We start from the raw sequence: 20,580 nt of genomic DNA, 5'->3' as shown, positions 1-20,580 counted from the left end.
GTAAGAGGCCTGGACACCAATAGGACAGATGAGAACAGGTACTTACCTAAGTAACCAATTTTATCCTGGGAGTGTTTGCTTTAAAGAAGAATGAATAGCTTTGAACAACGACCGTTGAGGCAAGGAAGTGCTGCTTTCCATCACTAGTATTTTCAGACAATTGAATTTTTACCAAGTTCAGGTACCTGTTTTTTACTGTGGTCATAAACAAAACAAACAGCTAAACATATGAAATAGCACCTGCCTAGCAACCTGTAACACAACTTTCATGACTTCACATTTGAGGAGAATGGTCTAGGATAAAGACGACTGTGAAGACACCAAAATACAGTCACAGAATTAAAATCTTCCTACACATTCCAAACAACACCATGTAAAGGGCGTCGAGGTGACTCAGTTGGTTAAGCATCCAACTCTTGATTTAGGCTCAGGTCATAATCTCATGGTTCATGGGATCAAGCCCTTCATCAGGCTCTGCACTGACAGCATGGAACCTGCTTGCTATTCTGTCTTCCTCTCTCTCTGCCCTTCTCTCTCTCTCTTTCTCTCTCTCTCTCTCTCAAAATAAATAAATAAACATCAAATGACACCGTGTAAAATATCAAAGAGTCATTTATGCCACAAATCTGAATAGTCCTCCTTAAGTATAAAGGAAAAAGACAAAAGGGTAAAGGGTATGGGTGGGACATAGACGAGAAAAGATTAGATTTTTTTAAAAGAAAGTTATTTTGGAGAATAACACAAAACAATGCTAGCATAAGCCATACTTTTTTTTTAAAGAAAAATATGCACAGTTAGAAAAAATAGGCTATATGTAAGGGAGCAAAAATCAAAATAGCATATTGATTTTTTTTTAAATACTAAATGTCAGTAGGCAATGGAACAATATCTAACAAACTTTTCAGCTAGAATTCTGTAGCTTGATCATCGTATAAAATTACTTCAATGTCAAATGTATAAACAAGAGATTATCAAGTAATACTATTCAGTGATAAAAAGAAATGAGCTATCAAACCACAAAAAGACATGAAAGATCCTTAAAAGCATATTTCCAGTTTGAAAAGTCTTCATGCTATAGGATTCCACCTAGATGACATTCTTGAGAAAACAAAACTCTACAAACAGAAAAAGATCAGTGGTTGCCAGAGATTTGGGGGGAAAGAGAATGACATTCATAGCTGAAGCACAGGGGATTTTTCGGGTAATGAAATTCTTCTGCACGATACAGACATGATGCTTGCATGTGGGTTACTCATTTGTCAAAAGCCACAAAATGTACATCAAGAGTGAACCCTAATGTGAACAGTGGACTTCAGTTCATAATAATAATACATCATTATCAACTGTTGATGAATAGTTATTCAGTAGTTAATCAATATTGATTCATCAATTCTAACTAATGTATCACACTAATACACGATGTAAACAATAGGGGAAATTGTAGGGGATGGGAGAGGGTATGTGAGAATTCTCTGTACTTTCCAATCAATTTTTCTGTGAACATAAAACCACTCTTTAAAAAGCCTAGATTAAAAAAAAAAAAAAGATGATCAGAAAGTGTATTTTTGAGGAGGTTTTTTTTTTTGGTTATTTATTTACTTTTGAGAAAGAGAGACAGATGGTGGGGGGGGGAGGGGGCGGGAGATGGAGACAGAAGGAGACACAGAATCCAAAGCAGGTTCCAGGCTCTGAGCTGTCAGCAGAGAGCCCTACACAGGGCTGGAACTCATGGACTGCGAGATTATGACCTGAGCCAAAGTTGGACGCCTAACCGACTGAGCCACCGAGGCGCCCCCAGAAAGTATATTTTTAAATTACTCCTGTTCTGAAAATGAGGAAGTGTTTTATTGTACCTTTGTCTGTGTGGAGAGAGATAGAAATAAAACTTAAAAAAAAAAAGAAAAAAGGGAAACTTGGAAATTAAAAAAAAAAAAGGTCGGATGTAAATATGAATTCAAGAAACTGCTGGGTACAAGGATTTGGGGGTCTTCCCTTAAGTTGTCTGGACCTCCAAGCCAGTTACATGACTGGCTCTGGGGACCATGAGGTTCAGTCTGCAGTGCAATGCTTTCTGTCACTGTGCCTCTTTTGTTTCTACTTTTCCCCTAGACAGGAAGAGTTCTAAAGAGAAAGAATTTCAAATTCCAGGAAAGAAATAGTGCTGTCTGCCTATTATTTTTGTTTTTAGGATGGAAGCAACAGTTCCTATACATATCATTTCTGTCCTCTAAGGCCACATTTTTAAAATAATGATTTATGCAAAACTCTAATTTCTGTTGAAGGGTCAACAAGTTTAATGACATGTGAAGCTTTATTTGCTAATTCTTTAAAATTTTTTTTTTTATTTGACGTTTATTTATTTTTGAGACAGAGAGAGACAGAGCATGAACAGGGGAGGGTCAGAGAGAGGGAGACACAGAATCCGAAACAGGCTCCAGGCTCTGAGCTGTCAGCACAGAGCCCGATGCAGGGCTCGAACTCACGGAGTGTGAGATCATGCATGACCTGAGCCGAAGTCGGTCGCCCAACCGACTGAGCCACCCAGGCGCCCCTTTGCTAATTCTTTTTAGAAGACTCTCAGATCATTTCCAAACCCAGTTGTTGTTATTTGGTGTATTCTTTATAATAGAAATCAGGGGCGCCTGGGCGGCTCAGTCAGTTAAGCATCCGACTCTGTCTCAGGTCATGATCTCATGGTCCGTGGGTTCAAGTCCCACACCAGGCTCTGTGCTTTGAATTCTGTGTCTCCCTCTCTCTCTGCCCCTCCACTGGTCATGCCCTGTCTCTCTCTGTCTCTCAAAAATAAATAAATGTTAAAAAAAATTAAAAAAAAAGAAATCATTGTACTTAACAGAACTAAGATATAACAGAGATTTGGAGTTGTTTTCGCTCTCAAATTATCCTACAGGCAAAGAGGGTGGGTTTTTTTTTTGTTTTGTTTTGTTTTTTTGAGAAACATGATTCTCATAAAAGTTTAAGTAAGTTATGAGTATTCTGGAGGGGAAAAGAACAGCTTATTAATTAGTGAAAAAGAAAATGTTGGTGACTCAGGCATTTGGATGTTTTAATTTCTTTCAGTATTTATTTTTATAAGTAGTTAATAGTTATATTTAATTTAATTACTAAGATAATTTTTGATACAAGAGACTGTGCTATCTGTGCTCAGTGCCAATTTAAAGTGTTTTCAGAAAATTATTTATTCCTACTTTTGTGGGTATATTTTAATAACATATTTAAAACATTTAATCTTAAACAGGTCAGATTTTTAAAGGTGTAGCTTTTTTTAGAGATTTTTTTAGAGAAAAATACAAACACATATCATAATTTACATCAAAGAAAAATGTCTACATCTAGATATTTTATGTTAGCAGTATATAAAAAATAAAATCAGAGTAACATTTAACAAAAGTCATTTTATATTTTTATTTTTATATATTTTTTACTTTTAATTAATTTTATTGAGATATAATTGGTATATGACATTATATTAGTTTCAGATATACAACATAGTGATTTGACAAGTGTTTGTGTTGCAAAATGATCACCACAGTAAGTTTAGTGAACATCTATCACCACATAGTTGCAATTTTTTCTTATTCACTTTTATGATTTACTCTCTTAGCAACTTTTATGTATATGGTACAGTATTGGTAACTATTGTCACCATGCGGTACATCCCTTCCCCGGGACTTTTTTATCTTAGAACTGGAAGTTTGTACCTTTTGACTACCTTCACCCAATTTGCCTACTCCCTTCGCCCCCACCCATCCCCTTCCTCTGGCAACTACCAATCTGTTCTCTGTATCTATAAATTTAATTCTTTTTAAATATTCCACAAATAAGTGAGAGCATACAGAATTTGTAATTCTCTGACTTATTTTACTTAGTGTAATATCCTTAAGGTCTATCCACCCATATTATTGCAAGTAGCAGAATTTCCTACTTTTTTAATTTTTATTTTTTATTAACCTGTTTTATTTTTGATTTCTTTTTCAATTTACATCCAAATTAGTTAGCAAATAGTGCAACAATGATTTCAGGAGTAGATTCCTTAGTGACCCTTGCCCATTTAACCCATCCCCCCTCCCACAACCCTTCCAGTAACCCTCTGTTCTTCATATTTAAGATTTTGTCCCCCTCCTTGTTTTTATTTTTATTTTTTGCTTCCCTTCCCTTGTGTTCATCTGTTCTGTGTCTTAAAGTCTTCATATGTGTGAAGTCATATGATATTTGTCTTTCTCTGACTGACTAACTTCGTTTAGCATAATACCCTCCAGTTCAATCCATGTAGTTGCAAATGGGAAGATTTCATTCTTTTTGATTGCCAATTATACTCCGTGTGTGTGTGTGTGTGTGTGTGTGTGTGTGTGTGTTTGTATACATATATATAGCCAAAGTACGGAAAGAGCCCAAATGTCCATCAATGGATGAATGGATAAAGAAGATGTGGTTTAAGTGTATATATATATATATATATATATATATATATATATATATATGTATGTATTGTGTGTGTGTGTACAATACACACACACACACACACACACACATATATATATATATATATATATATATATATATATATATACACATATATATGTATATACCACATCTTCTTTATCCATTCATCCATTGACGGACATTTGGGCTCTTTCCATACTTTGGCCATTGTTGATAGTGCTGCTATAAACATGGGGGTGCATGTGTCCCTTTGAAACAGCACACCTGTATCCCTTAGATAAATGCCTAGTAGTGCAATTGCTGGGTCATAGGGTAGTTCTATTTTTAGTTTTTTGAGGAACCTCCATACTGTTTTCCAGAGTGGCTGCACCAGTTTGCATTCCCACCAACAATGCAAAAGAGATCTTCTTTCTCCGCATCCTCACCAACATCTATTGTTGCCTGAGTTGTTAATGTTAGCCATTCCAACAGGTGTCAGGTGGTATCTCATTGTGGTTTTGATGTGTATTTCCCTGATGATGAGTGATGTTGAGCATTTTTTCATGTGTCGGTTGGCCATCTGGATGTCTTCCTTGAAGAAGTGCCTATTCATGTCTTTTGCCCACTTCTTCACTGGATTATTTGTTTTTTGGGTGTTGAGTTTGATAAGTTCTTTATAGATTTTGGATACTAACCCTTTATCTGATATGCCATTTGCAAATATCTTCTCCCATTCTGTCTGTTGCCTTTTAGTTTTGTTGATTGTTTTCTTCACTGTGCAGAAGCTTTTTATTTTGATGAGGTCCCAGTTGTTCATTTTTGCTTTTGCTTCCCTTGCCTCTGGAGACGTGTTCAGTAAGAAGTGGCTGCAGCCAAGATCAAAGAGGTTTTTGCCTGCTTTCTCCTTGAGGATTTTGATGGCTTCCTGTCTTAAATTTAGGTCTTTCATCCATTTTAAGTTTATTTCTGTGTATGGTGTAAGAAAGTGGTCCAGGTTCATTCTTCTGCATGTTGCTGTCCAGGTTTCCCAGCACCATTTGCTGAAGAGACTGTCTTTATTCCATTGGATATTCTTTCCTGCTTTGTCAAAGATTAGTAGGTCCATTTTCTGGTCCATTTGTGGGTCCATTTGTGGGTTCTCTATTCTGTTCCATTGATCTGAGTGTCTGTTCTTGTGCCAGTACCATACTGTCTTGATGGTTACAGCTTTGTAGTATAGCTTGAAGTCTGCTTTGGTTTTTTTTTTTCAACATCACTTTGGCTATTCGGGGTCTTTTCTGGTTCCATAAAAATTTTAGGATTATTTGTTCTAATTCTGTGAAGAATGCTGGTGTTACTTTGATAGGGATGCATTGAACATGTAGATTGCTTTGGGTAGTATTGACATTTTAACAATATTTGTTCTTCCTATCCAGGACCATGGAATCTTTTTCCATTTTTCTGTGTCTTCTTCAGTTTCTTTCATAAGCTTTCTATAGTTTTCAGTGTATAGATTTTTCACCTCTTTGGTTAGATTTATTCCCAGGTATTTCATGGTTTTTTGTGCAACTGTAAATGGGATCAATTCCTTGATTTCTCTTTCTGTCACTTCATTGTTGGTGTATAGGAATTCAACTGATTCCTGTGTGTTGATTTTGTATCCTGTAACTTTGCTGAATTCATGAATCAGTTCTAGCAGTTTTTTGGTGGAATCTTTTGGGTTTTCCATATAGAGTATCATGTCACCTGCAAAGAGTGAAAGTTTGACCTCCTCCTAGCCGATTTGGATGCCTTTTATTTCTTTGTGTTGTCTGATTGCAGAGGCTAAGACTTCCAATACTATGTTGAATAACAGTGGTGAGAGTGGACATCCCCGTCTTGTTCTTGACCTTAGGGGGAAAGCTCCCAGTTTTTCCCCACTGAGGATGATATTAGCGTTGGGTCGTTCATATATGGCTTTAATGATCTCGAGGTATGCTCCTTCTATCCCTACCTTCTTGAGGGTTTTTATCAAGAAAGGATGCTGTATTTTGTCAAACGCTTTCTCTGCATCTATTGAGAGGATCACATGGTTCTTGTCCTTTCTTTTACTGATGTGATGAATCACGTTAATTGTTTTGCAGATATTGAGCCAGCCCTGCATCCCAGGTATAAATCCCACTTGGTCATGATGAATAATTTTTTTAATGTATTGTTGGATCGGGTTAGCTAGTATCTTGTTGAGGATTTACGCATCCATGTTCATCAGGGATATTGGTCTATACTTTTCCTTTTTAGTGGGGTCTCTGTCTGGTTATGGAATCAAGGTAATGCTGACTTCATACAAAGAGTTTGGAAGTTTTCCTTCTATTTCTAGTTTTTGGAACAGCTTCAAGAGAATAGGTGTTAACTCTTCCTTTAATGTTTGATAGAATCCCCCTGGAAAGCCACCTGGCCCTGGACTCTTATTTTTTGGCAGATTTTTGATTACTAATTGGATTTCCTTACTGGTTATGGGTCTGTTCAATTTTTCTATTTCTTCCTGTATCAGTTTTGGTAGTGTATATGTTTCTAGGATTTTGTCCATTTCTTCCAGATTGCCCATTTTATTGGCATATAATAGCTCATAATATTATCTTATTATTGTTTTTATTTCTGTTGAGTTGGTTGTGATCTCTCCTCTTTAATTCTGGATTTTATTTATTTGGGTCCTTTCCTTTTCCTTTTTGATCAAACTGGCTAGTGGTTTGTCAATTTTGTTAATTCTTTCAAAGAACCAGCTTCTGGCTTCATTGATGTGTTCTACTGTTTTATTGATTTCAATACCATTAATATCTTCTCTAATCTTTATTATTTCCTGTCTTCTGCTGGTTTTGGGTTTTATTTGCTGTTCTTTTTCCAGCTCCTTAAGTCGTAAGATTTGGTTGTGTATCTGAGATCTTTCTTCCTTCTTTAGGACCTCTTATGACCTCTTATGACCACCTTTGCTGCATGCCAGAAGTTTTGGGTTGTGGTGTTATCACTTTCATTGATTTCCATATACTTTTCAATTTCTTCTTTAACTGCTTGGTTAGCCCATTCATTCTTTAGTAGGATGTTCTTCAGTCTCCAAGTATTTGTTACCTTTCCAAATTTTTTCTTGTGGTTGATTTTGAGTTTCATAGTATTGTGATCTGAAAATATGTACGTTGTGATCTCGATCTTTTTGTACTTACTTAGGGCTGATTTGTGTCCCAGTATATGGTCTATTCTGGAGAACGTTCTATGTGCACTGGAGAAGAATGTATATTCTGCTGCTTTAGGATGAAATGTTCTAAATATATCTGTGAAGTCCATCTGGTCCAGTGTGTCATTCAAAGCCATTGTTTTCTTGTTGATTTTTTGATTAGATGATCTGTCCATTGATGTGAATGGGGTGTTGAAGTCTCCTACTATTATGGAATTATTATCGATGAGTTTCTTTATGTTTGTGATTAATTGATTTATATATTTGGGTGTCCACACTTGGCGCATAAATGTTTACAATTGTTAGGTCTTCTTGGTGAATAGACCCCTTGATTATGATATCATGCCCTTCTGCATCTCTTGTTACAGTCTTTATTTTAAAGTCTAGATTGTCTGATATAAGTATGGTTATTTTGGCTTTCTTTTCTTGACAATTAGCATGGTAGATTGTTCTCCATCCCCTTATTTTCAATCTGAAGGTGTCTTTAGGTCTAAAGTGGGTCTCTTGTAAACAGCATATAGATGGATCTTGTTTTCTTAACCATTCTGTTACCCTATGTCTTTTGATTGGAGCATTGAGTCCATTGACGTTTGAATGAGTACTGAAAGATATGAATTTATTGCCATTAGGATGCTTGTAGAGTTGGAGTTTCTGGTGGTGTTCTCTAGTCCTTTCTAATCTTTGTTGCTTTGTTGCATATATATATATATATATATATATATATATATATAATTTTTTTTCATTTTTTCTTTTCTCAGAGAGTCCCCCTTGAAGTTTCTTACAGGGCTGGTTTAGTGCTGACAAACTCCTTTAATTTTTTAAAAATTTTTTTTAATGTTTATTTCTGAGACAGAGAGAGACAGAGCATGAGTGGGGGAGGGTCAGAGAGAGAGGCAGACACAGAATCCGAAGCAGGCTCCAGGCTCTGAGCTGTCAGCACAGAGACCAACATGGGGCTCAAACTCACAGACCGCGAGATCATGACCTGAGCCGAAGTTGGACACTCAACCGACTGAGCCACCCAGGCGCCCCAAACGCCTTTAATTTTCATTTGTCTGGGAAACTTTTTTTCTCTCCTTCTATTTTGAATGACAGCCTTGCTGGGTAAAGAATTCTTGGCGCATATTTTTCTGATTCAGCACATTGAATATATCCTGCCACTCCTTTCTGGCCTCAAGTTTCTGTGGATAGGTCTGCTGCAAACCTGATCTGTCTTCCCTTGTAGGTTAGGGACTTTTTTCCCTTGTTGCTTTCATGATTCTCTCCTTGCTTGAGTACTTTGTGAATTTGACTATGATATGCCTTATTGATGGTCGGTGTTTGTTGAATCTAATGGGGGTCCTCTGTGCTTCCTGGATTTTGACATCTGTGTCTTTCCCCAGGTTGGGGAAGTTTTCTGCTATGATTTGCTCACATAACCCTTCTACCCCTATTTCTCTCTCTTCCTCTTCTGGGACCCCTATGATTCTGATGTTGTTCCTTTTTAATGAGTCACTGATTTCTCTAATTCTTAAGTCATGCTCTTTTGCCTTAATCTCCCTCTTTTTTTTCTGCTTCATTATTCTCTATAAGTTTCTCCTCTATACCACTGATTCTCTGTTCTGCCTCATCCATCCTTGCTGACACTGCATCCATCTGTGATTGCAGCTCAGTTACAACATTTTAAATTTCATTCTATTTTTTACTTCTTTTATCTCTGCAGAAAGGGATTCTAATCTATTTTCAACTCCAGCTAGTATTCTTATTATCGTGATTCTAAATTCTGGTTCAGACATCTTGCTTGTATCTGCATTGGTTAAATTCCTGGCTGTCATTTCTTCGAGCTCTTTCTTTTGGGGTGAATTCCTTCGTTTTGTCCTTTTGAAGGGAGAAAAGGAATTAATGAGGTAGAAAAATTAAAATTAAAAAAACAAAAATTAAAAAATTAAACACACACACAAAATCTAATAAATGATGCTAAATCCTAGGTGTGTTTTGGTCTGGGTGTTGGAAGTGGTTTGACAGATTAGAGAAAAAAAGGTGGGGAAAGAAAAAAAAAGGAAATCTCTTGAAAATTTGAAAAAATGAATACACTGAAGTAGACTAAAATGAGATGATGGGAGTAAAATAGAATTTGAAAGAATTTACACAAAAATAAAGAATATTGTAGAAAAAATAAAGAAAAAAATTTTAATAAAAATTAAAAATAAAAATGATTTTTTTCTCTTTCTGTATTCAAGAAAAAGAAAAGAAACGAAAAATAGAAAAAAGAGGGAAAAAAGAAATTGTTTGAAAATTTGAAAAGGTGAATACACTGAAGTAGACTAAAATAAAATGATGGAAGTAAGATAGAATTTGAAAAAATTTATACAAATGTAAAATATATGTTTAAAAAATTAAAAAATATATTTTTAATAAAAATTGAAAATAAAAATGAATTTTTTCTATTTCTGTATTCAAGAAAAAGAAAAGTAGTGTAAAAGAGAAAAAAAGAAGAAAGAATATTGAATACATGGACCTGCTAACAGATTGAAATAGGACTGAAATTATTTCATTTTCCCCTAGAAGTCAGACTATGTAGCACTTTATAGTCCATAAACTAAGTAGGCAGTAAGACTTGTGTTCTTGAAGAGCAAGGTTGGTCCAGTTCGGCAGGGCTCAGTGTAACTGCTCCATTCTCCACTAGATGGCACTGCTAGCCTACTGGGTTGGATTGTTGCGGTGCTCATAGGTGCGTATGCACATGTGCAGGAGCAGTGAAAATGGCATCACCCAGCTACCCAGTCTCTAGTATAGGAACTCTCTTCTCCCAGATCAGCAATTGCGCAACCGTCCTCTGTCTTCAGCTTTCGTCCACTCCCAGCTTTTTCACTCTCCGTGACCAGGCCCCAGGCAGTACCTCTCTCCCAAGTTTTGTCTCAGATGTGGCTGTTTTCCCCGGCCCCTTACTTCTGAAGGACTGCGGCTTTGCCTCATTCCACCCCTCTGCGGGAGGGTCTCACCAAGCAATGGCCGAATAAGCAATGGCCAAATGAGCAATGGCTGAATGTTGGGTGCACCCAGGAACGCTTGCTGGACCCTGCTGCTGCCAGTGCCCCGAGACTGCAGCCAGGTGCCAGCCTGTCCCAGTAAAAGTTCGCGAGATAGTGTAGCAGCAACTTTTCAGGGATTATGGAAAATCACAACACTCATGTAGCACCAGGCTTCACCATTAACGACCTTGCTCCAGCACCAGCAAATGTGGCCATTTTCTGGGGTCTGCTGGGACTAGGTGGCTTCAACAGTCTCTACCAAATGTCCTTCCAGCAGTAGAACTGCTTTTCCCCATGTGGCCCAAGAACCTCTTAGACCCCACTCTGTTCTTGGGGATTTGCCCTTCCCACCAGAGCATCACCAGTTATTGAGCTGCGGAGTTGCAGACTTTGTGCTCCCCTGTTTACAGTCTTAATGGAATTTAAAACTTCTCCTTTCTCCTTTCTCCCTTTTTGGTTTGTTCCCTGCAGCTGTTTCCAATTTTCCACTTCTCTCCAGCTGCTTTTGGGGGGGAGTGTTTTTCCCGTATTCTCCCCCACCGACCTACCCTCTGTCCTCTCTCTGCCTGGAAAAGCGGCTCCCTGTCTGCCACCAGCTTCTCTCTTCCCAAGTTCCCCTCTCCACCCCATGTACCTGCTGAATTCTGTGGTTCAGGTTGTGCAGATTGTTGTGTTAATCCTCTAATCAATTTTCTAGGTGTGTAGGATGGTTTAGTGTTGGTCTGGCTGTATTTCATGGATGTGACACCCAAATAACTTCCATGCTGTTCTGCCATCTTGGCTCCTTCCCAGTCATTTTATATTTTTAAATAGTTGTTCTCCACTATGGCCCACAAGATAAATTCCCTTTTGATGTATATATACTCATGAAAACAATCACAAATTTGAAATCAATATTCCAGAAATAAATTTCCTTCATGCATTTAACCTGAAATAATTCATATTATTTTTAAATGTTTATATTTTGAAAGGTGAAAGTCCTATCACGTTATTATTATAATTTGCACTTCATTGATTGCTAATGAGGTTGAACATTCTTATTTAGTCTCTGTAAATTGTCTGTGAAGGTCAATATTAAGATTTTGTTTTTCTCTTGCAAAATTTATAACTCCATGAGAGGTTAAATACCCCTGAGAGGTGTTTTCCAATGCTTGTGTATTTTGAAAACACTTGCCTATTGTGTGAGTAATTATCAAAGTAAATTATTTTCTAGATTTATTTTTTATTAACATTTTAATCTTTGAAGATGTGAGGACTAAATCATTCAAGTTATTGTAATACATTATTATATCTACTTTGACAAATTCCCATCCCTATTCTTTTAAAAAATATTTAATTTTACTTAATTATTAACAAAAAAACTAGTGGAGTATCACATATCACACTACTGATGGTCATGCCCTTAAAATATTACAGTATTAATTCCTTGTCTTTGACAAACTTAGAGGCAAAATATATATGTAATAACCACTTTAAGCTAGTTTGATTAGCCAAATAAATTCTTAAAAAAAAATAGACAAAGGGGAAAATATCAATATGGCAGGGTTGTGGGGGATGGTGTAGTTTTAGTCTTGTGAGATACTACACAGAAAAACTGAGTTAAATATTACCAGAACAGTTTCTTCACTTCATACTTCTGTCTGATGAACTTTTCTTTTTAAATTTTTTTTAACATTTATATATTATTGAGAGACAGAGCATGAGGAGGGGGAGAGGCAGAGAGAGGAGGAGACACAGAATCTGAAGTAGGCTCCAGGCTCCGAACTGTCAGCACAGAGCCCAACACGGGGCTCGAACTCACGAACTGTGAGATCCTGACCTAAGCTGAAGTCGGACACTTAACCGAATGAGCCATCCAGGCAGCCCAGATGAACTTTTCTTAAGGAGACATGGTGGGTGCCTAGGTACCTGACAATAGAGGGACTTATACAATCGTCTTCTGATATGTCTTGTATTTAGTTTGTTAGGACATATATACCTAAAAAATATTTAAATATATTTTATTTATATTTCAGTATTAAGCAACAAAATGATGGTCAAAGGATTACGATGTTATTTTATTCAACAAAAAGAAACTGTCGAATGTGCTGAATTGGGGGAAGAAGCTGTGAGCATTCCCTAGAGACAACAACGTTTGAATGGAAAAACAAGAGTGTTCGCTAAGAACTAATTCATTAAGTTATCATTTTTTAAAAACTGACATTATGGTAATCATATGAGCGTCCACTTGCTTTTCTGATATTCAGAGTGTAAGATATTCGATTCTCTGTCTCCCTTTCTCTCTGCCCCTCTCATGGTCTTTGTCTCTCAAAAATAAGTAAATAGACATTAAAAAACAAATCTCCTCACCTCTAAACTGGTTGGGTTATCAGCTAGTTTTTAGAAATGTATTTTCATTTTTTAAAAAAATCACTACTTTTTTTAAGCAAAACCAAATCTTTTCAGTCCTTTCCTGGTCTCACACATTAATAGTAATATTAATCACATTGAAGATGGTTTAAAATTTCCTTTGTCTGTTAAGTGATTGAAATGATAAAATGAAAGTAAATTTTCCAAGACAGCAGTAAAGGCACTGGGACCACTATTGTGCAGTTAGTAACTTACCTATATTTTTAGGAAGACCTCCATTGAGTGTTTATGTGGTTTTTAAAATATTCACAGACATTTAAAAATAGAACACATTTTTCTCTTTAGTTTTCAGTGAAAACAAAGCAATACTTTGAACCACTGAATGGAATCACCATAATGAATCTACTAATTGCTGATTATGTTTCTTGCTGTTTACTAAAATGACAACTGCATATATTTAAGGTCAATTCAAAGTTAGTTCTCAACCTAATGTCAAGGTTACTGCTGTTCTGCAATTTGTAAAAGATCCTCATGATGCTGAAATCTCTTGTTTCATTTATATATGATATCTCTTAAGCTGCACTATTTCCTCATGGCTTTACATTTAGTGTTCTTCTCATGCAGTTAAGAATATTTATGGTCAACATGCTTAAATCAAGAAATACAATCCATAATATAAATGTCGAAATAATTTTGAAATTGAAACAATTCATAGTTTTTTACTTATAAATTATCAACAAATTTTACTCCTATATTTTTCTCCTACTACCCATTCTTGGTATTTATCAGTCCTCTGTAAATAATTCTTAAACCAGTGCTAAACAATTCCTTTTTTTTTCCCCATAAGAACAAATTCAGAAAAAAAAATCATTTAGATTATATTGTATTTCTTTTCACCTTTAAGAATAAAAATAGCTTAACTGAATCTCATGGAAATGGTATGTATTCTTATTATTTGGATTATTTTATTTATTAAATAGAATATTATTCAAGATATATTAAATAAATACAGACATAGAAGTAGTTTTCTAATCTTTTACCCTAGGACACATTGTGGTTCTGGATATTCCACATATGACATGTATAAATATGCTCCTTTTCACTATATTAAACAGAAGAATAAAGGTGGGTATTCTTAAACTGATAATTACACTCTTTCTTATACATTTAAGTAAAAATTTTGTAGAGGGAATGATTTTTGAAATGTTATCAGTGGCTTTTAGTTATCCAGACTCTTTACCCAGTACATAAATTCAACAACCATTTGATTCTCCACAATATAAAAGAGTCTTGCTGTGGGGAATTTAAAATATGGTTTATTGCCAGCTCTAAAGAAGATTCTATTCCAGTGAGTGGAATGTATATATATATATTTTTTTCCTAAAATGAATCATCATGACAATAATTACCATAACAAAGAAGGAAAAACAAACACTATTGGTTCAAAGAAGCCGAATTCTGAGAAAAATTAACATAAGAATAGAGTTTTTCTTTCAAAACATATCTTTGCATAATTACTGAAAATAAGCATTAGAATTTTTGGTGGAATCAATCTGAAAATTTATTTTGTTTAATAACATTCAAAACACATTTCAAATATAGTAGTAAGTAGATAATTACCTTTAAAATTGGGTCTGATTCTTGCATCATACCCTGATGTCCTCCCCATTAATTTATCCAGAAAGTCAGAAGGTGACATTGGAGCACTTCGAGATCTTGCACTGTCTGTTTCCTTTGTTGCAACCAAGCTATAAATGAGAACATTCAGAGTTTACAGAAAATGACAAGCAAAAGTCTTCCTAATAGTTGTCACTATAAATAGAGAATTAAAAAAATGGAAAGCAAAAGTACCTTTTAAAACAAAAAGAAAAACTTTTATATATTTTATATAGTATGTACACTATATACTATAAGGTGAATATTAGCATAATGACAGATAGGTCTTTATAGACCTATAGACCCATAGACAGATCTACAGTCAAGTATTTATAAGGTTTCACATGTATTCAGCCCAAAAGGTCAGAGGTGACATTATTTTAAGTCTGGAAACAAAGCCGCTGCCAAATTATTAGGCTTTCAAAATTTGTGTTTACCCAAGTTTGACTTCTAACTGTAATTTTTAGTCAAATGTATGCTTAGTGGGGCGCCTGGGTAGCTCAGTCCCTTGAGCGACCGACTTTGGCTCAGGTCATGATCTCACATTGGGGGGGTGCGAGCCCCGCATCCAGCTCTGTGCTGACAGGTTGGAGCCTGGAGCCTGCTTTGGATTCTGTCTCCCTCTCTACCCCTCCCCCAACTTGTGTGTGCGTGCATGCGCTCTCTCTCTCAAAAATAAAAATAAACATAAAAAATATTTTTTAAAAAAAAGTATCCTTAGCGAGTCAGGCATAAGAGAAAAATGAAAGTTCAGCTGTGAAGTACAATTCTTACTGCTTTTACTGAGGGGATAAACATCACCTTTCAAGTTTTGTAAATTCTTCTCAATGGTAATAAAACGTCTGTCCTACAGACTAAACAATGATGCTCTTTTCTTCAATTAGATGCTTCCTATATTAGTAACATAGCCAGTTAAATTCATTCTGCTTTCATCTTGTGTCATTCCTCTACAGTACATTTTGTTCAGATCTAAAATCTGTGCACTAAGATTGAGAAATTACCATAAATGTGGTCAGTGCACCTGGCTATTACACAATGAGAACGTGTGTCTGGGCAAAGTAAAGAGCTACTGCACTTTTTTTCATTAAATTTTTTTGTTTGTTTTATGCAGCTGCTCATCCTAGAGCAGCTCACACATGTCACTGCACCCCATCCAGCCCCTCATTCACCTAGGCTGGTCCCCGGAAAGCCTGGGCCTGCTTGCTAAGATCAAATGATTCTTTTCACCCACGGCGCTTTGCTCAGGGAAGTGAGACAGACTTCCTGAGCACACATGTGTTTGAAACTGATATATTTAAGCTGATGTTACTTCCCAGAGATTGTCAGTCACCATATCCTCCCGGCTCTGTCACTCAACTGAGAGCATCACCAGACCCTGAACCTTTGTGGTCACAGCTTGATCTCAGCAGTATCAAGTTCCTCCTGCCAGAATTTTTAATAACTAGTGAAAATGGGTCTTACAGCCATCACTGGTAAATTGTGTACCACAGACACAGGCGCAATTTTAAAATCCAATATCAATAGTAATGTGACAGTGACATTTCTGAAAGCACAGGATCACCGCTAACAGCATCCATGAACTACTGTGCAGTTCACAAGGTTCTATCTAGTTCTGGACATTCAAAGTCACTTATCTGCCCGGCGGCTCTCTCTCTGTCTTTCGTGCTTTTTCCAGGGGCAGAAGTTTCTCCTATCTCTATTTTTTGGCTCCAGATTACTTTATGACCCTTTATCTCTGATTATTACTGGGCAGTTGAACTCCCTGCCACCATAATCTCTGGAAAGTTTAAGGTAATAATAATAATAATAATAATAATAAATATCATAATAATAATATCATAAAGAACCACTGCATTCTCAGTAACTCTAGAACTTTCTCTACCACCTGGTTTTAAGTAACTTTCACCTGTAATCTTAAGCAGCATTTGCTCATTTTCCCTGGCCCAAGAACATAGGCAGAAAGGCATTGTCAGAGTTCTCATAACTACAGTTTGCTTCTTCTAAACCATTCCCTGTATTTCTTTTGCAAAATCCTCCCTTTAGTTATCAGCAAATGAACTTCTACATTCTCCTACCAACAAATACACCAATTTACCTGGATCTGAACCAATAATACAATGCCCTTCACATTTCAAAATAAATAGAATACTATGTATGAGAGACTGACAACCATCAGATTTTGCACTGCATGGAAGAGATCATTTTGGTTATGCAATGATGTGTATCCTTGTAAGAGAGAGGCAGAGGTGTATTTGGTTTTAGACAGAAGAGGGAACATAATGTGACCATACAGGTACAAGCAGAGATTAGAGTGATGTGACCACAGCCAAGGAATGCCAGCAGTCAATAGAAGCTGCAAAAGGAAGAAACAGATTCTCCCCTAGGGCCTCTGGAGGGTGCTTGGTCCTACTCACACCTTGTTTTGGGCCCAGTGAACTGACTTCAGGCTTCTGGCCTCCAGAACCAGGGAAGAATAAGTTGCTGTTGCTGTTATTGGCGGTAATTTGTTGTTGCAGTCAGAGAAAACTCGCAGTTTTTTCCCAGTGAGTTTTGCATTAAGTTAGTCCACTTCCCAACTCCAGAGTTACTTTTTTCTTCTTTTTTTTTTTTTAATCTCTGTCTCTTCACTGGTATATTCTGTATTTGGGGAGATATTATTGTCATACTTCCTTTTTAGTTCTTTGAACATGGTTCCCTTTAGTTTTTAGTAAAGGAGTGAAAATAGCTGATTTCTTTGAACATGGTTTCCTTTAGTTTTTATTAAAGTATTTAAAATCGTTGATTTAAAGTCTTTGTCCAGTAATTCCACTGTTGTTGCTTTCTTCAAGCAGATTCTACCACTTGCCTTTTTTCCCCTGTGCGTGAGCCACACTTTTTTTTCTTTCAATGTTTCATAATATTGTCACTGAAAACTGGACATTTTAGATGATATAACATGGCAACTCGGTAAATTATATTATCCCTCCTCCCTAAGGTTTATTATTGTTGCTGGTTTCTGTTTTGTTTTTTAATTGGCTTTTCTGAACTAATTCTGTAAAGTCTATCTGAGTGGTTTAGGGATCACCTAATAAGTAGACAAGGATTTTCCTAAATTCCTAAAACCAATATATTTCCCAGAATTTTCTGGGAGTGCTATGTTTATGGGGCCACACCTTCAACACTGAGTCAGGCAATTGACAACTCTGTCTTAGCCTTTATTTCCCATTTGCACAGGGCTTAAAGGCCAGCCAGGGTGGAGAGCTTAAGGTTTTCTCAGGTCTTTCCCAATCAGGCACACAACTCTCTGTGTATCAATTTGCTAGAGCTATCTTAACAAGGTTCCCTGGACTAAGTACCTTAAACAATAGCAATTAATTTTCTCATAGTTCTTGGAGCTAAAGGTCCTAGATCAAGTTGTTGGCAGGGTTCATCTTCTTTGAAGGTCTCTCTCCATGGCTTGCAGGTGGCCATTTTCTCTCTGTTTCTTCCTCTCCTATGTGTTTGTGTCAAAATCTCCTCTTCTTGGAAGATCACCAGTGATAGAATGGGGCCCCATATGACCTTGTTTTATCTTAATTATCTTTAATTAAAGTCACATTCTGAGATATTGGGAGTTAGTATTTCAACATAAGAATTTTGAAAGGATGCGATTAAGTCCATGACACTAGGCATGCTCACAACCCCATACAGATGCATGGTCTTCTAGATACCCAGAAATATGTGAGCTTTTCCAAACCCCTATTGGCATATCGTTTCATTGCTTTTTCTTTTAGGCTTTTTGGTTAATCTGTTGTTTGCCCCCACTGTTACTCACTACCTTGGGCACCTGTGAGGTTAAAACATTGCCTCTAAATATATTTGACCAACATCCTGAGGAAAAAGACTTTTCATACTGAATGAGCTCCACATTAGGTCAAATAAAAGCAGTCTTGCAAGTGGTGTCTTCCATGGAGCCTCCAGACAGGTCAGATAATGACATTTCTTTAACAATGAGGCTTTAAAGGAATTCAGACTCCTTTCTGCCCACCCTGGTAGCTGCCAGGTTGTTGCTTTTTATTGCAGGCTGTTGGTTTATCATGCTACCATGGAGCTGAGAAAGGAGAACAAGAATAGGACAAGTTATAGCCACAAATCCCACTGTTCCTACCAAGATTCAGCTGTTTTTCTTGATTAAACTACTTCATGTGTTACTACAAATCTCTGATTAATTTACAGAGTTATTGAAAAGTTGATGGCCACATTTTTTGACAGTTTTCTCACTGCTTTTATGAAGAAGAGGATTTACAGAGGTCTGTAAAACAGAAATTTACTAACAATAAAATTATAGTGCATTTTTTTGTACAAAAATGTCCTTTCTCATGTCAAAATGCACTTAAAATATCTGTTAAATGTTGAGACAATGAATTTGAGTTCTCGCAATTTCTTAGGTGCAAAGCACAGTGCTAAGAACCTAAAACACAGAGAACGCAGATTTGCATCTTTAACATATTCACAGTTCAGTAGAATACTCAGTCTGGGCCCATCTAAAGGTTACAGAGAATCCCTGGGAAGTATCAGTGAGCAGGAGCAAGGAAGTGAAGGTACAATGAAGAGAATGATTGGCTGGCTCCCTTTTTCCCACCACTGAGAGCAAAATCTTCCTGTTTTGTACCAAGAATTCACACCAAACTTTGCAGAATGATGCCTATAAAAAATGGGAAAATTCTGAGCAGATAAATATTCCAGTTTTCTTTACTAGTTCTGTTTCTTGCAATGACACAAGAACCATCCAACTGCTTGTAGACAATTGATTTTATTTCTAAAAATTCACAATTTTTTAAATGCTTATTTATTTTTGAGAGGGACGGTGGGAGGGGAGAGAGAGAGAGAGAGAGAGAGAGAGAGAGAGAGAGAGAGACTCCCAAGCAGGTTCTGCCCTGTTGGCACAGAGCCCAACAGGAGGCTCAAACTCATGAACTGTGAGATCATGACCTGGGCTGAAATCAAGAGTCACCCAGGGGACTGAGCCACCCAGGTGCCCCTGAAAATTCACCATTTTGACTCAGAAGGAATGATTGCAAACAGAATTATGTGGAGCAACTGGCTGAAAAGCATCTCTACATCATGTATCCTTTCCTTTTCTGAAAGGGATAAAGGTTATACATATGGGAAGACTTCCTATCACTTATAATTCCTGCTCTGACGTATTAATCCTAGAACTTTCTTCCAATTACAGTAATACCTGAGACTTGCACCATGTGAACATTACTAGACTGTCCTCAGAGAACTGTAGTCACTGAAGAGAGCTTATAGTAATAAACACAGCATGAAATTCCATATGACCAATCAGGAATCTTCCTCTAATTTTTAAATAGTCAATATCATCTGTACAAACATATTTTAAAACTTTTTTTTTTTGAGTTGTTAAAACTCGGGACAGGAGGAGGCAGTGGGAAAAAATCCAAGATTAATGTATAATGGTGTTTTAGGTAAGAAACTATTTATTATCAAGTCTATTATTTTTGTCTGAATCTCCAAGTATCAATAAAACTGTCATATTTATAGCAAGTTACTAAGGTTATTAGCAAATTACTCATGAGCAGTACTTTTGAAAGAAGCAGCTTTGAATTTTTAGAAGACTTTTTGGTTTTGTTTTGTTTTCTGCTATTTTATTTTATATTATTTTAATTTAATTTTTTTTTAATTTACATCCAAATTAGTTAGTATATAGTGCAACAATGATTTCAGGAGTAGATTCCTTAAAGCCCCTTACCCATTTAGCCCATCCCCCCTCCCACAACCCCTCTACTAACCCTCTGTTTGTTCTCCACATTTATGAGTCTCTTCTGTTTTATCCCCCTCCCTGTTTTAATATTATTTTGTTTCCCTTCCTTTATATTCATCTATTTTGTCTCTTAGAGTCCTCATATGAGTGAAGTCATATGATATTTGTCTATCTCTGACTGACTAATTTCACTTAGC

The 20,580-nt window shown here is 36.5% G+C and overlaps 1 protein-coding gene across 2 annotated transcripts in view; it reads right to left on the bottom strand.

Annotated features, from left to right (window-relative positions):
• GLRA3 (glycine receptor alpha 3) overlaps positions 1 to 20,580 on the bottom strand; it is a 195,646-nt gene that overhangs the window by 138,182 nt on the left and 36,884 nt on the right. For both annotated transcript variants that reach the window (XM_015073143.3, XM_015073144.3), the window contains exon 2: positions 14,605 to 14,732. In XM_015073143.3, coding sequence (XP_014928629.1) covers positions 14,605 to 14,732 — 128 coding nt within the window. The remainder of the gene's footprint in view (positions 1 to 14,604; positions 14,733 to 20,580) is intronic.

Source organism: Acinonyx jubatus, chromosome B1 (genome assembly GCF_027475565.1).
Source record: "Acinonyx jubatus isolate Ajub_Pintada_27869175 chromosome B1, VMU_Ajub_asm_v1.0, whole genome shotgun sequence".
Classification (NCBI taxonomy): Eukaryota; Metazoa; Chordata; class Mammalia; order Carnivora; family Felidae; genus Acinonyx; species Acinonyx jubatus.
Note: the sequence above shows the minus strand (reverse complement) of the source record. Positions and strands in the feature narration are given on the sequence as shown.